General features: G+C 39.8%; 1 protein-coding gene across 2 annotated transcripts in view; it reads right to left on the reverse strand.

Annotated features, from left to right (window-relative positions):
* ptprub (protein tyrosine phosphatase receptor type Ub) overlaps positions 1-14,913 on the reverse strand; it is a 292,943-nt gene that overhangs the window by 82,216 nt on the left and 195,814 nt on the right. For both annotated transcript variants that reach the window (XM_041793097.1, XM_041793096.1), the window contains exons 9-12: positions 11,236-11,345; positions 6,764-6,965; positions 1,701-1,803; positions 1,344-1,617 (exon numbers count right to left, since the gene is read on the reverse strand). In XM_041793097.1, coding sequence (XP_041649031.1) covers positions 1,344-1,617; positions 1,701-1,803; positions 6,764-6,965; positions 11,236-11,345 — 689 coding nt within the window. The remainder of the gene's footprint in view (positions 1-1,343; positions 1,618-1,700; positions 1,804-6,763; positions 6,966-11,235; positions 11,346-14,913) is intronic.

The raw sequence follows: 14,913 nt of genomic DNA on the forward strand, positions 1-14,913 counted from the left end.
CACTGAGCTGTTCCTTTGGGAGGGATTGTTTCAATCAGAACTCCTGCCCAGATTTTGACAGGGACAGTGACTGTATTCCCAGGCGAAAATGGTTTTTTAGAGACTGGGGACAGTGCTGGTTGTGGGATTTGGCACTGCGCTCCACTCATTGTAGGTCATGGGTGTTGGCCCCCTGCCAGGCAAAACAAAACCTAATCCCATCCGCCGGTAAAGCCCGGCCTCCCCTGTCTAATCCCGTACTTAGTAGCCTGGTTGTGCAGAGTGCTCACACTGCAGTCCCTCCGTGTGTTTCTCCACTGGGTTGGAAAAAGATGCTAGTGGTGGGAATGAACCACCCGGCTCTGTTTGTGGGACTTCAAATGACATAAGCACCAGCAGGACTCCTATAGCTAAACAGAACAACAGCTCAGCTCACAGGTATTTATCCAGAGAAGGCTGTGTTACCTACGGCTACATGTCTCTGCTCTGTTGCCACAGTGTGTGAATATTAAAGCAGCAGCTTTCTTCATCTGATCATCTGCACCTGCGCCCAATTATCCCTAAGTAATTGCCTCACCCAGGTAGCAGCTCTTCCTGTAATGGAATTTGGAGAGGTAATGTGGTGTCCACTGGGTATGACTGGAGAGCTGGAGGGCTTTGTGTGCATCAGTGAATTGGATAGAAACACAAGAGTGTTGAATAACGTACTGCTTCTCCTCTAACAAGGTCCACTACAGAGGTTTTATGAGATTTTTTTTTTTTTTATGTTGACACAAATGCAGACATGAGTAAGCCTGGTTTCCTTGGATTACTCTCACTTATAATTTTCAAATACACCAATTAGTTTAAGTGCATGAAAGAACGAAAGGGGGTAGAGGAGGACAGAGATAACAGGAGCATTGTATAAGGGACATGAAGCTACAGGACAAAGAAGAAAGAAAGAGGACAGAAGAGAGGAAAGTGTAAGACAAATGAAGTGAAGTATGTATTGACTCTGAGTAATTCCAGCTAATCGCAGCTTTGCTAGAAGTAAGTAAAGGCTGCGACTAATACCCTTCCTCAGACATGCTTTGTTTGCAAAGAATCAAAGTGTTCTGATATAAGCATACATCATTTCTAAGCTCTGCCAGCTCAATATGTTTTCATCCAACAAACTCTCAACCCGCACAAATATGCTTTCAAGGGTTGTGGGCGCAGACAATGCCAACTGTCCTACAGCGTCATCCACAGCATTAGTAAATACAGATACTAATTAACAGCCCTCATCACTGGCTCTGAATTATTCGGAGCGCTAATGTCTACATTAGTGGGTGAGGAGCTGCCAAATCTGCTGCTCCACTGGTGGGATTTTCAAACACACTCACCCCTCTGAAGTTGCTCATAGCCTGGAAGTAGACGAGGTAGCTTTTACGAGGGTCCAGAGGGCTGTTCCAGTAGCCGTTGTAAGTGTGGTTGTCCCCCACCGTGAAGGGGCTGGCCTCAGGAAGGCTGCTGGGCGGAAGCTCTGCTGTGTAGTAGTGCGGCGTGCCTCGGGCCTGCGCTTCGCCATGAGACATCGGCAGAGGGAAGCACTCCTGGAGGCCCAGCTCTCTCTTCACCTTTTTCCCTGTTTCCTCTTCAACCACCACCTGGTAAGTACTGGACACAGAATGGATGGGCACCTTTAATAACACAGGTCTAGCTCTAAAAATTGATATGGACATTTAGGAGGATTTGCTCACCTGACAGGTGCCCCTCTGCCTTGGGCGGGGCGCAGCAGGACAGTTATGGTGTTCTCGGTTTCACTCAGAGGAGAGGGCATGTCTCCATAGTCAAATGTTGGAGCTGAAAACAAACAGAAAACACCTCACTGAAAAACCTTAACAGATGATTAAAATGTGGGACCCTGCATGGCAAAAAGTAATCAAAGAGTCAGCAGTTTGTTTTTCATATGTGTAGAAAGCAACAACATGATGTAAACATCTCGCCACACACACAAGCCTCTTGCTGTCAAAGGTGACTTTGGAGTAAACAAATGCTGCAGATGACAGGCAGAAAGACTCAGCAAAAGCTTCTGGACTACTTTAAAAATTCAGGAAGCATAGAATTGAAAAAGGCAACTACATGCAAACACACAACAGATTACTCACAATTTTCAATTGTTGCGCTCCTCAGTTTTGTTCCGCACTATGGGAGCATGTCTAGACTCTGTGCTATTTAGCACAGCCCTGATCAGCATGACAACAGGGTAGTATATCAACAGCAGATATTTTTATATATACATTTTATTGCTTCCCCCATGGCCAAGTACATTATGAAGTTAAAGGGTTAATGTTTGCAACAAAGGAACAATGGATTCATTTAAAATCCTGTGACTTCTTACTTTAAAGTTAAATTTTCCTTGCCAATGCTTGGCAATGGTGCCGTTGCGGCTCTGTGACCAACTGACTCTTGATGGTCTTTTGCTCGTGCTGCAGGACGTTTGAAGTTGACTGGATGCTTTGCACATTATTCGGCCGTTTGGATCAATCTGCTCTTTGTGAATCAACGCAGTTTAGCTGAAAAAAGACCTGCAGTGTATCTCCAATGAAGTGGAGCAGAGTGGCGCTTTAGGGGCACACCTGTGCCGGACTGGAGTGCAGGCAGTGGAACTGTTGTGATTGACTGGACAGGGAACGATATGCTCTGCAGTACAATTCGTAGTACGATTCTCATGCAGCCATTGTATGTGGAAATTGGAGGTCAGGCTGTAGATATCAAAAGAGTCTAATATTTAGGAATTGAAATTATGGCCTTAAAACTGACTAAACCCCACCTGACTGCATTTCTACCTAACAGTGAATACTAGTGGGGAACTGTCAGAGCCTTAGGTCTGTAAATTTTGAAAGCATAATCACAAGAAATAAGTGGATCCCAGATTTAAAATCTTTTAAAACACAATCAAGTAAGGGCTGAAAGCAAATCAGAGGTGTACTCATTTTTACATTGTTCACTCTAATGAAATTTGTCTATAGAATGGATATTGTCATCTGTAAATTTTGTTGTATCTTTTTATATATTGTTACTTGGTTTTGCAATTGCACACGCAAACACAAATAGATTAACACATACCTGCTTACATTGTCTTCAACAGGGCTTAACATTAACTTTATTGCTCACCAGCCACTGTGGCTAGTAGTTTTCAAAAATTAAAAGCCACTTTGCATTTTCACTAGCCACAATTTTCTTGTTGGAAATTAAGTTATATATGATTAAGGTTTACTATGGTATGATAAAATTTACATGAAGTAAAACAGCAATCCTTTGAAATGTCAATGAACACTGTACTCCCAGTTTTAAACTATTTTTCTTGTCTCTATTTTTCATGGTTTTATTTTCAACATTTAATTTATTTTTCCCATGGTGATGGCTATTTCAATTCATTGTTGAATAATGTGGAAATACAGAGTTTTTCATTTTCTGAAAAGGATTTATCTTAGGAGTTCAGGGTTGTGTCCCAGAAGAGATGACTACTTGTATACATTTCCAAAAAAGTCCTCTTTTTATTTTTACTCTGTTTTATTTTACTTTTTAACTGTAGAATCAAGTGTAACAGACTTGACTGCTTCAGTGTCAGCTAGGGGTAAGGGATTGTTTGGTGTGAGGTAGGTGTAGTGTTGGAGAAAATTCAATAAAAAGAACTTTGAAATAAAGCTATTTTTCTCATCCACTCTGGAAAAACACAATGACCAGCACAGTTTGTGGTCTAATACAAATGGGGCACAAATCTAGCACTTTAGAATTATTTGGGGGGGAAATTGACCCCTAATGTGTTAAACAGCCTCATTGCAACAAGCATCTACAACTGCATTTGTACTGCAGAAGTGTTCACAAACACTGGCATCAACAGCTAAAGTGGCTAGTGGGAGTCACAGCACTAGTTTCCATGGCTGAAATCGCTCTGTGTTTGGCTGTTTGGCAGGTGTAAATGCCAAGTCCTGGTCTTCGAATAGCAAAGTTAAAACAGTTATACCCGTTTTTCTGCATGTGTATCCCCTCCTTTTCTCATAAAGCTTAACAGATCTCTTTCTTTGAACACATTTCTAATATAACCAATACCCTTATCCTCTCCCTCAAGCTACTATTTTGAATTTCTCTGCTAGATGTCTTTGCTTTAAGACCAATTAAAAGTCTCTGTGTGAGGCAAAATAAAGTTGGCTTTTCATTTGAAAAGGATCTGGCTTAAGTTCTGCTCCTTCTGACCGAGACGTGCACACACATTTCTTCTAATATTTGTTATCAATAAGTGAGTGGAAAAAGAGCAAACTATTCAGGTGCCCTTATATTAACCGGTGCCCTTATATTAGAGGGTAGTTTGCTAATAAGTTAGCATAAAAGAGCAGACATCATTAAGGAAAAACTGTGCTTGCGCCTTTGTTGACATTAAAGGTCTGTTGTGGTTTGTAGAGCTAAAAGAGGGTTTGACGCCTGCTGCCAGATAGAGTCTCTTTGAAGGACGATTGTGCGTCAGCTCCAGCGATGCACACACCTCAGAGTGAGCGTGTGCATGCGTATGGGGGAGAGTGTGTAGCTGGATACTCTGCGGTGGGTATTGCTGGGAGATGCTGACAGTAGTAGCTGTTGAAGGTGTTCAGTGTTTGCTGGCTGTCAGAGCAGATTTGAGAGACGCTCAGTGTAAGTGAATGTTCTGCACCGTGGGCCAGCGGAGGAGGTTGAGGATGATCTACAAAGACTTTTGGACTCTATCTGTGGTTTGGCTTGATGCCAATGCTCTGCCTGACGCACAGCCAGTAAGCAGTGATTGTGCACTAAATCTATAATTAAACAAAGCTGGAATCTCTGCAAAGAGATACGGGGGATAGAGGTGGAGGAAAGACAGAATGTGTGAGCGGGGTGGGGTGGGAGTGGCCCATGTTGTGGTGTAATCCCATCCCTTAACAGGCGCAAATGCATCATTAAAAGAAAATAGAAACACCAAAGCTAGGATATCCATCGCCGGTAATAAGCTCTGAGACTCTCGGAGGTGACATTGTGGTCCCGAGGATGCATTGCATCTTTCTTAACACACAAAACACAGCAGAGCCCACTCTGTGGTGTTTCTTGGCTTCCCTTCTTGCGACTTAATTTATGTCTTGAGGACTGCGAGATGACAGCATGTCAGGAGTTTGGAGAGGCAACAGAAAATAGCTCTTACACTGGGGGAGCGGTAGTTTTACCTCGGAAAGAGAGGGGGGAATATGCTGAGGTCAAAAGAGAGGAAAGTTGGATCCTTATTATAGCACTCAGTGGGTGAAGTCTGGTGGTGTACCGGGTTGTGATGGCACAGAGAGCAGTTCTACATGAAGAGGCTGCCTGTCTCTGGATCTTTTTGACAATTTTGACTTTTATACTCTCTTGTGGATGTTCATCAAGTCAGTGATGTTAAAATCAATGTCCAAGGCTGGCTATAAAGCCGACACAGAAGTGCAAAAAAACTGCAATTCCTCAAATGTCCACTTAAGGCTGGCTTTAAAAACCCTACAAGTCTCATTAACACCCACATTAAGTTTTTAATTTTTACAGCAGAAAAAACATGTATACAGCCAGGTTCAAAAAGCAGTTTCGGTCTGAACAGCATGAATCTTTAATCGTGCACACTGTCAGTCAGGCACATTTTTTCTAACTCATCTGTTATCATCTGTTATATTAACCCTCTGAGACCAATGCTGTTTACAACAAGGACAGACAGGTTACAAAAAAATAAATAACTTTTGGACCATAAATCATAGCCACTTACTTTTTTCCTCTTTTGTCGCCCTAATGATGCTATCCATACCTTCATAGCCCCTGAAAAGGCTCCTCGAAAGAGCCTGGATCTTGGGTGACTTTCCGGGGTCTTTAACGATTATATCCGGGCCAGTAGCTCTAACATTCAACGTTTTTTTAATCTTTTTTTCTAATCGATAGTTCAATCACTTCTATAGTTAGCAGCTTATGCTGTTTGCCATATTTTCTGTTTTATATCCCACAATACATTGCAACTTGCATCATACTTCGTTAAACTGCATATGTTTATCCTAGAGAAGAAGGCCAGATTAGCTCATAAGGGAGAGAAAGAGACACAGAGAGCCTGTGATGTAGCCCTTTGTGTCACTGCAGACAGGAGCTGCTTTGAATAATAGCAAAAACAAAGCTAACACAAAGAAGCGCATGGACTTTTTATGGACATATGTGCATATTTTGAAGACTTTTTGTCACAGATTTATTTTTTTCTAGCTTTTTGGTCCCTAAGAGATGGGACAACAAGTCTGTGCAAAAAGTTTTTGTCATTATTGTACACTGTGTGTCAAACATTAAAATCTTTGAATTTTGATTTCCATACAGTTTGTTCTTTTGTCTTTATAGTCCAATTGCTTTATTTTGTTAAATCGAGTGACATTACTGCAGCACACATATTCTTAAAGCCCAGGTTGTCGGATAGCTTTAACTTTACTGTATACCAAGGGGTTAATGTTTTAAAAGCTTTTTAGGACTATAAGTCCTAAGAAAAAATGTTTAAAAATAGCTTAGGGCTCAGAGGGTTAAGGGTAAGATTTAGGCATAATTAGGGGTATGACTAATCTGACTGTTAATCGGGCACATTGTAGCAGTTTAATTACCGTAATTCTACATCTTTGCTTGTCCCCATGCTAACAAAAATTAAGCATAAGACAGCATCTAACAACATCCAACATGGCAACCACCTTGCCGAGTTTCACAGCACCTCTTCAGAAACTACTGAGCAGCATCACTGAGAGTACAGTTATGTACAATCTCTGGTTAATACCTGAAATATTGGTGGTGATTTCAGTAAGGGCTGTCTGCCCAAAGCCCTTTGCCGTTCGTGCTCGGACTGAGATTAGGTAAGTCGTCCCAGGGTGGAGGTTGGAAAACATGTGGTAGGTCTCGTTCTTCAGCTTGGACACGGTTCTTCTTGGTCCTGGCACATTGATGCCTGGATCAGATGACTCGATACTCTGGTAACTGATCTGTTTTGGGGAAAAAACAGAGCAAGATTGTCTCAGAATAATCCATAATAATCACCTTTACAATGATTTCATGATTAATAATTGTGGCTACTAGAAGATTTCAAGGGATTTTTATAGAAGTTTCATACCAGTCAAAGGTCATTAACATGGAGGACAAGAGGCACTGTCACGTTTAGTAATTCACACGTGTGACTGCTCTAATAAACGTAAAAAGAAATAAATTTGCCTCTCTAAATCAGTGTTCTAATTTCTCATGTGCGCGAATGAATTTAGATGAGAAGGACTTGATCGCTGTTGGCACTGTTAAGACAAGGTCACAGAGGGAGGCTGGAGTTTTTAAGTTTGAGGAGTGCTAAAGGATTTTGTGACTCAGAAATGCATCATGAAGGTCATGGACCGAAGATGTCTCACAGTAAAAACTGATTTAAGTGTTTAAGTCAATATTGCTAAGTGTTTAAAAGTTCAATTAGCGCTCATTTACTCTTAAAAGGTACTGGGCATAATTGTCCTTTAAAAGTGAAAGTAAGTTTTTCCACAAGAGGTGATTTGCCTCACTAGCAGCAAACTCTCATGAGGATTTCCACTTATACTCTCTGGAATAGTGGAGAGCTACATGAGACGACCTTACTGCAATCAGACAAGGGTGAGCATATTAGGATATACATTAGCACAGCAAGGGATCCACTTTATTGAAAGAGTGAACACACAAGCTAAAGCTATAATGCACATGCATGCCACACATACACACCCTGGATGCCACTCAAGTCGAAGCAAAAAGCTAGGCTGATTAACATAAAACAGACTTAATGCGTTCTCATGCCTCCTTAGTGTGAAGATAGAATTATGAGCCGTCCTGTTAACTAAACGCAGACGGACCTCCGTGTTCCCTCCACAAAGGCAGACATAAAAGATGTCCAACAGAGTGCGGAGCTGTGAGGAGGGCTTGCAGGACAGCATGGCAGCTGATGGGCTCAGGCAGAGTGGTCAATGGCTTAATCTGAGAGAAATGAAGAGGATTTCTTCAGCTCTGTATACAGCTTTCTCCCTCAGCCGAGAGAGATCAACACACCACAGAGAAAAAAAAAATCTTGCCCAGGCTTCACTTTATATGTCAAACCGTAAATCCTATTTAATAATATCCTTGAGAGGACATTGCTGGAGAGGCTAAGGAAGGCTGGAGGATAGGTAAGCAGGCCTGCTATTAGTTTAGCACAGGCTGAGGGTATATTGTACATCTAAAATCATTATCCTGTTAAACGTGAGGCTTACAGCACCACAGGGAGTTATCTGTTAATGACACAGGACTCTGCTTTAATGGCACAAACCCAATGTTGTATGCCAGGCCACGTGCATGAGGTCAGTAAGAGTGATCCAAGCATGTAGGCAAAGCTCAACACGCGTGAAAAGGTTTGGCGATAAAGAATATAAATTGGACATAAGTGGTTTGGGGACTGAGCTCATAAATGTGCTGTGCCAACAGCAGTGGCCCTCAAGGAAAAAATGCTCATGTAATAGAGAGGAAAGTATTTTTGCACTGGGTAAAAACATACCAAAAGTGCAAACACATTTCATTTCAAGGAAAATATTAAGAGATGCTTGATGACGTCTTTGTGTGCTGGTTATGTCTGAGTACAAAAGTTAATGACGTGGGTAAAACAAAGACAAAGAGACAAGACAGCACCCTGCTCCAATTTGCTGAATTTGCTAAAGCCAATCAAACCATTTGACGACAAGGTCCTTAGAGCAGCTGTTTTGGAGCTTTATGTCATATCACACATCTTCCTCAGCAGATGGAGTTTGCACAGTTGTCAGCTGCAGGAGTTTCAAACCTAAACTTTCTGTTTAATTAACAGGCTTCTTATCAATGATGGTCTGCTGGCAATGGCTTACAAGTTTAACTTCATTTTTAAGGGGAAAAATAAATTTGAGCTCCTTAATGTAGGTGCTCACTCAACCCCTTCTCTAATGATAACAGCAATGTACTGTCAGAGCCAGCAAGGCCACTCTGATGGCCTGGAGCAACAAGAGCACCAAGTCTAGTTTTGAATTTCTCCCTGTTGAATTTGCCTTCATGTTATGTTTGGTTTCCTTTCTATCTTTAGAAGCTTAATAAAATAAGCAATAAAATAAAACAAAATAAATTAAATGAAGAAGAGGGAAGGAGGAAAAAACTTTGATTAAGCATGCTTCTCAACTTGAAATAACGTCTTAACGTTAGCATGCATGAACGCTCCATAACCAAATCAAAATCTGTATTATCATGTTTCATTGCTCTGGCAGATGGAGTTGTTCCCCCTCTAGGTCAGATCTAATCCTAACCTACTTGTCCAGGGCAAGCCAATCACAGCTGTATAATTTTATGTAGAATAGAGAACAAGAACAAAGACGGCTGCGACTGGTGCTTGACTTTCTGAGTTGGCTATGGGCTTTGGGCACAAGATGGAGCTGATCAACTTCTTGTGTCTTTGTGGGGTTTTAGCTGGAGAGATAGGTTTGACAGAAGATTGTAATTGAAAATGAGTACATTAAGGATTAACGTTCCAATGCGTAGGTGTGTCAGCATTGCATTGTTGTGTGCCTCTGTGCAGCAATTCATCCCGCTATAACACAGAGATTAGCTTCCACTTGTTCCCATGAGCTAAGTAGCTAGCCAAAACCATGTAGGGATAACTTCAGCCCTTTGAGGAACACCTGTGTGTGTAGCAGACATTTTCATGCTGAAGACTTCATAAAAACTGCCAGGGAGCTGAGAAGGCTAAAAAAGGGAGCTATGCCTGTTCTTTTTGAATGGAATGATTACACACCAGCATCCGAGAGACCTAACGAGTGGGGAGCGTCGGCAGAGAGCAGAGAGCCCGAACTCAGACCTACCTTCAGACTCTGAGTCCGAGATGGAAATGGCAGCCACGGCCCTGGATCACAATTACTGTGTGACGCCTGCTGTAGCAGTAGTGGCCAATAATTTGACCGAGGAAAACGAGGCTCTACGGCTAAAGATCAGCAAGCTCCAACACCAGCTGGAGGTGCTCCAGCCACGAAGCTGATTCAGTTTACAGCGCTTGGCAGGATCTGATGATGATATTCATGTCTATACAAGGCTGGTTTAAAGGCTTTTGGAATTGATTTTCACATAAGACAGATTTATTATCAATGTGATGCCATGTAAAGATATGAACCATACTTCATGTAGATATACTAATTTTAAAAATAAAGTTTAATCTTATCATGATATCCTCCTTATCTGAAAAATCACGTGCACTCTCACTGATTTTTAAACACCATTAGTTTGTTTCTACTAATGGTAACTCCAGCTGTAAATACTTAAGCCATTAAGTTGTTAACATATCACATAAGCCAATTTTTATACAACGTATTTGATAGGTTTCATGTAAGTACTTCCTTGTATTTTACTTCTCTTTATATTTAATGAAAGGTTAAAAGCAGCATCAAAAACAGAAAAGATCATTTATGTGCAAATCTACTTGGTAATCAGGATAATTCTAATTCAGTTGTTTTTTATAGGTTTCCTTCATACAGGTATTTCCTGGCCTTTTGGAAGTTAGTGGATCCAGCAGTCAACACAAAGATGATTCGCATCACCAACTCCAATGCTGGATCTGCGAGCACCATGGATCCCACTCATTCAACAAGGGCGTGTAGCATTGCATACATTTGATGAGACTTAGATTTCAAAAAGAAACTGATGATATGCTGCTGGACTTAAAATGGCATAAACCTTTTTTTTTTTATCATACTGGTTTGTCACTTCAGGCTGATTGTCAGACTGGTGAACCAGTTCAAAAATAATGTAAATGGCCTAACTTTTAGAAGTAATGAAATGCTGTGAAATTAAACACTATATTTACTTTTGTTACAGCATCTGTGTCTGAAAAAGCTTAACATTATTACTCTTGGCCAACTATGGATCAAATACAAGCACTTCACACATAAATAAGATTATAACATTAAAATCACATTTTAATTTGATGTCCTAGAGCTAGCTTAAACTTAAGTTTGCTTTAAAAGAAGCTGGCTTAAAGTAGTTTTGCCTACAGTGATGCTAGTTTTTACTTGCTTACCATTAGCCTTTACAATCATTAGGTTGCTCGCACAGTTAGCCTTTAACAAACATAGCTAAAAGGCAGATAAAACTAGAAATTACTCTACCTCTTGTCTTCATGAGACAAGAGTAAATTATGAACTTAAACATGTTTTGTAATCTTTCAGCTAACAGAGACAACCAGTGTTCAGCGCCTGTCTTTTAGCTTACCTCATACTGTGTAATGAGGCCATTGGGCTCGACAGGCTCCTCCCACTTCAGAAAGATCATGTCATCCAGTGGGGTGAAGGTGAGCGACTCTGGTGCGATGCCTCCGGGAACTATAAGAAATTGTCAGAGAAAACATTTGTCGGGAAAATTGAAGTGCTAATCCCAGCGAGCCTCTCCTGTCAACATCAGAGAAGTGAATGTCACAGCAGCTCAGAACAATGCAGCACATGAGACAGCCAGAGAGCAACAGAGAGGGAACATCAGATAAGGGCACAGTTAATTTATGAACTGCAACTCTTATGTAACCACAACACAGACAAGGAAAAGAAAAATACAAAGAGTATAAAACATTTATATTACTCTCCAGAGAAAGTTGAAATATATATCAATGAATTTGTCAGACTCTTGCTTGTAAACTTGTTTTTTGAGTGGCAGTGTGAATGTCTGAATGTTCAATATCTGAGTATGTTAACAGATTTTTGGGCCATTCTGTTGCAGCCTTAGTCCCTATGGTCTGTGTGAGCGCTTCACTGATAAACTGTTATGCGAGATTCAAGCCTGAGGCTAAAGCAAGCCAGCCAAACAGCTGAGTCGGCTGTTATTTTTGAATTGAGTTAGTATTGAGGACAGAGCTGCTTATTAAGGCTTTTGGAAGAAGTACTGATAATTGACGTGTACTGTATGTATAGCTGCATTTATCTCCAATAAAAAAAACTTTCTCACTCTGTTTTTATCTGTTTTTCTTTCTCTGTATATATCACTTTCTGTAAAATCTTGTTTGTTTTGATTTTTTTTGGCAGAATTGATATCTCCTTCAGCCGGCATGCAGACAACGTGATACAGCACAGGAATAATAGAAGATAAGACATAAGCACAAATTCCTATGTCGGGGCTGCCAGAGTCTTAGATAAAACAGTTTTCTTTTAATGTTTTTTCATCGGAATATGACAAGGATCTTCTTTTAAAAAGCTTATTCAGCCTCACTCGGATGGTCACCCTCTTTGTATGAGTGTGTCTGACAAATACAGAAGAGCAGGAAGAAGTGTTTGGAGCATTAACCTGCTAGAAAATATCACTTACATTTACTTCACTTTTATCTAAAATCAAGTCTTCATGATGTAATTTGTCTTCTATATAAAGAGCATCTTTTTGACTCAATTTTTTAAATTCTAATTTTATGTATTTTGTAAGTTAAAAAAACTTACATTAGCTGAGATGCCATAAACACAAAGCATTAAGTTACATCAACATTCAAGCCTTAGAGCACGTGCTGCATGGATCTGTGCCGAAGGCATATCCCTTGTAGACTACTTTGTAACTTCTGATGACCCTCTCCACGCATTTGTAGCTCTCACAGAATGTTTTCTAGTGAGCTTGGAACTATATATAACCTATATATAAAAGGTAATGCTCACATTTGTTGACTCTATGTTGAGTGTTGATATAACTTTACTATATATCAAAGCCAGAGGCAGACTTTACCATCAGGCAAAGGTCAGCAATTGCCTGAAGCCCCGGACTACTAGGGGCCCCCTGAACACTATACTAACTTCACGCTTTCTTTTGCCCTGGCCAGTATGCTGGCCATTTAAATTTTAAGGGGAAAGCATACTCATTAAAAGCCCAAAATATTTAGTAAACCTGGTCATGCTTTAGTGGCATTGAAGCTTTAAATAATAACATTTAAATATTTGTGTGAGTTAAGATGTTTTTTCAAGTTTTCTGTTTAACAAGTCATTTAGCATAACTATCTTTTAACCAAATATTTTATAATAGATATTATAGAAACAGATAGACAAATAGAATATATTAAGCCACGTTTTGAGAGGTTTTGGTTTGTAAAACATAACCAAAAAAGAATTTTTAAAAATGGGGCAAAATTTTTTTTTTTTTTTTTTTTTTTTTTTTTTAGAAAATGGACATTTGTCATTGAAATCAGCATACAAATTCAGTATTACACTGCTCTGATGTTACCAGATGTCCATTCACAGTCTCAAAACATGGCCAAACAGTATTTCTTTTAAGATCTTCAACAATTTTAGAGCATTTGATTGGAACGTTTGGAAAAATCTGCTTTGATGTTTTAAGGTGTTTTATATAGATCTGAAAATTATGTTTGTTATTGTTTGGGAATTAGGCTGGGAATTCTGTGGAGGTTGGTGTCCTTTTAAATTTGTAAAATTTAAGGGAATTTGTTTGAATGTCTGGGGGAACATGCGTTGCAATTTTTTGGGTGAATTCCCTCATGAAGGATTAAAAAACTAACTTATCTTAAATAAATGGATACCAGACGATGCTATCTTTATCTATGTTTTGCTTTCCTTTATCTCCCACATGAATTTCATTACATGTGCCATCATTTACAGTCTAACATGCCTATGCAAAATGACAGAAAAGCTTTCCCCTCCACTTTTGATTATCCAAATTTTAACATAAAAGGGTGATAAGTTTATCTTTGTTTTTATCCAGATATTCTATCGCTTTCTCTGCTAAAATGCTCATATATGAGCAGAAAAAGGTAGAAATCACTTAACCTCAGTTTTAGCCATCTGCAGTGCTTCCACTACACAGAAAAAATTCTGACTGTCCAAAATTTACCTCTGATTTCACACACTCAGTGATTCAGATCTGTGGCTTTCTAAAGCAGTGATTAGTTCTCTCTAACAGTGCTTCTACAATACTTTGGAATCTCGTTGTTTTCAGCCAAATAATAACATGCTGTAAACAAGACATGAGGGTGCTGAATATGAACCATAAATGAAGTATTATGATAATATAGGGCTGGGATACAGACAAAAGTGCAAAAGAAACTATCCTCTATTGTCATTTATTGCAGTTTTTATCTCCACTGTCTGCCCATGTTGAGCGCAGCTCACTCCTTGCTGAGATCGTGGGTTGCAAGGTCACAAGGACAGAGGGGTTGAAATTGTCTGTGGTTGGGGATTGTGTGAGTGTAACATGATTAAAACAAGAATTGGCAACTTTGGTATCTTCAAACAAACATACACAATGCATGAATCTGTGTCTATAAGTTAGTGTATTTAGAGTAGGGTCATGAAAATAGAGTTTCCCTGGTGAAATAACAAGTGGTCGGTAAAAAAATACAGGAAAACCCTGTAAAAAAAATTCCCCTCGTTCACTTGGTAAATTATTAGAAATCACAAAAGACTAAATTCTAAGTTTAACCTTTAGTGACCTAATAGCCCTCAACAAAGCAAAGACATTAAAGAAGCCCATCACCCTATCTGATAGCAGTCATCCTTAATTTTCAGAGTTAAAGTGTGGACTAAAAACTTATTTATCCTGACTGCCATTTGATTTTAAAATGACTTACTGTGTTGAGAGAGGTCTGGCAGCAGACTATAAATCTCTGAAATCTACTTTCAAAATAAAATCAGGTTTAACCTCCATTTGGGGTAAGGGTCAGGGTAAGGGTTGAGGTAAACGTGAGAATACCAAAAGTTAAACGTTAAAAACATGACCTGCAAAGCTTGATAATGAAATGTTTAATAAAGCCGACAAAACAGTCTGCTTACAGTGCTTTCCTCCATGAAAACATTCTAACACAGTAAAGAAAGCTTACGTAGCTCTGTTAGCTGTTTAAGCTGCATAGATAATGTAGCTGCAAAGCTAACCTAGCAATAGCTAATCTCACAAAGCAGCTATGTAATCTACATA

The sequence above is a fragment of the Cheilinus undulatus genome, linkage group 8, assembly GCF_018320785.1.
Source record: "Cheilinus undulatus linkage group 8, ASM1832078v1, whole genome shotgun sequence".
Taxonomy (NCBI): domain Eukaryota; kingdom Metazoa; phylum Chordata; class Actinopteri; order Labriformes; family Labridae; genus Cheilinus; species Cheilinus undulatus.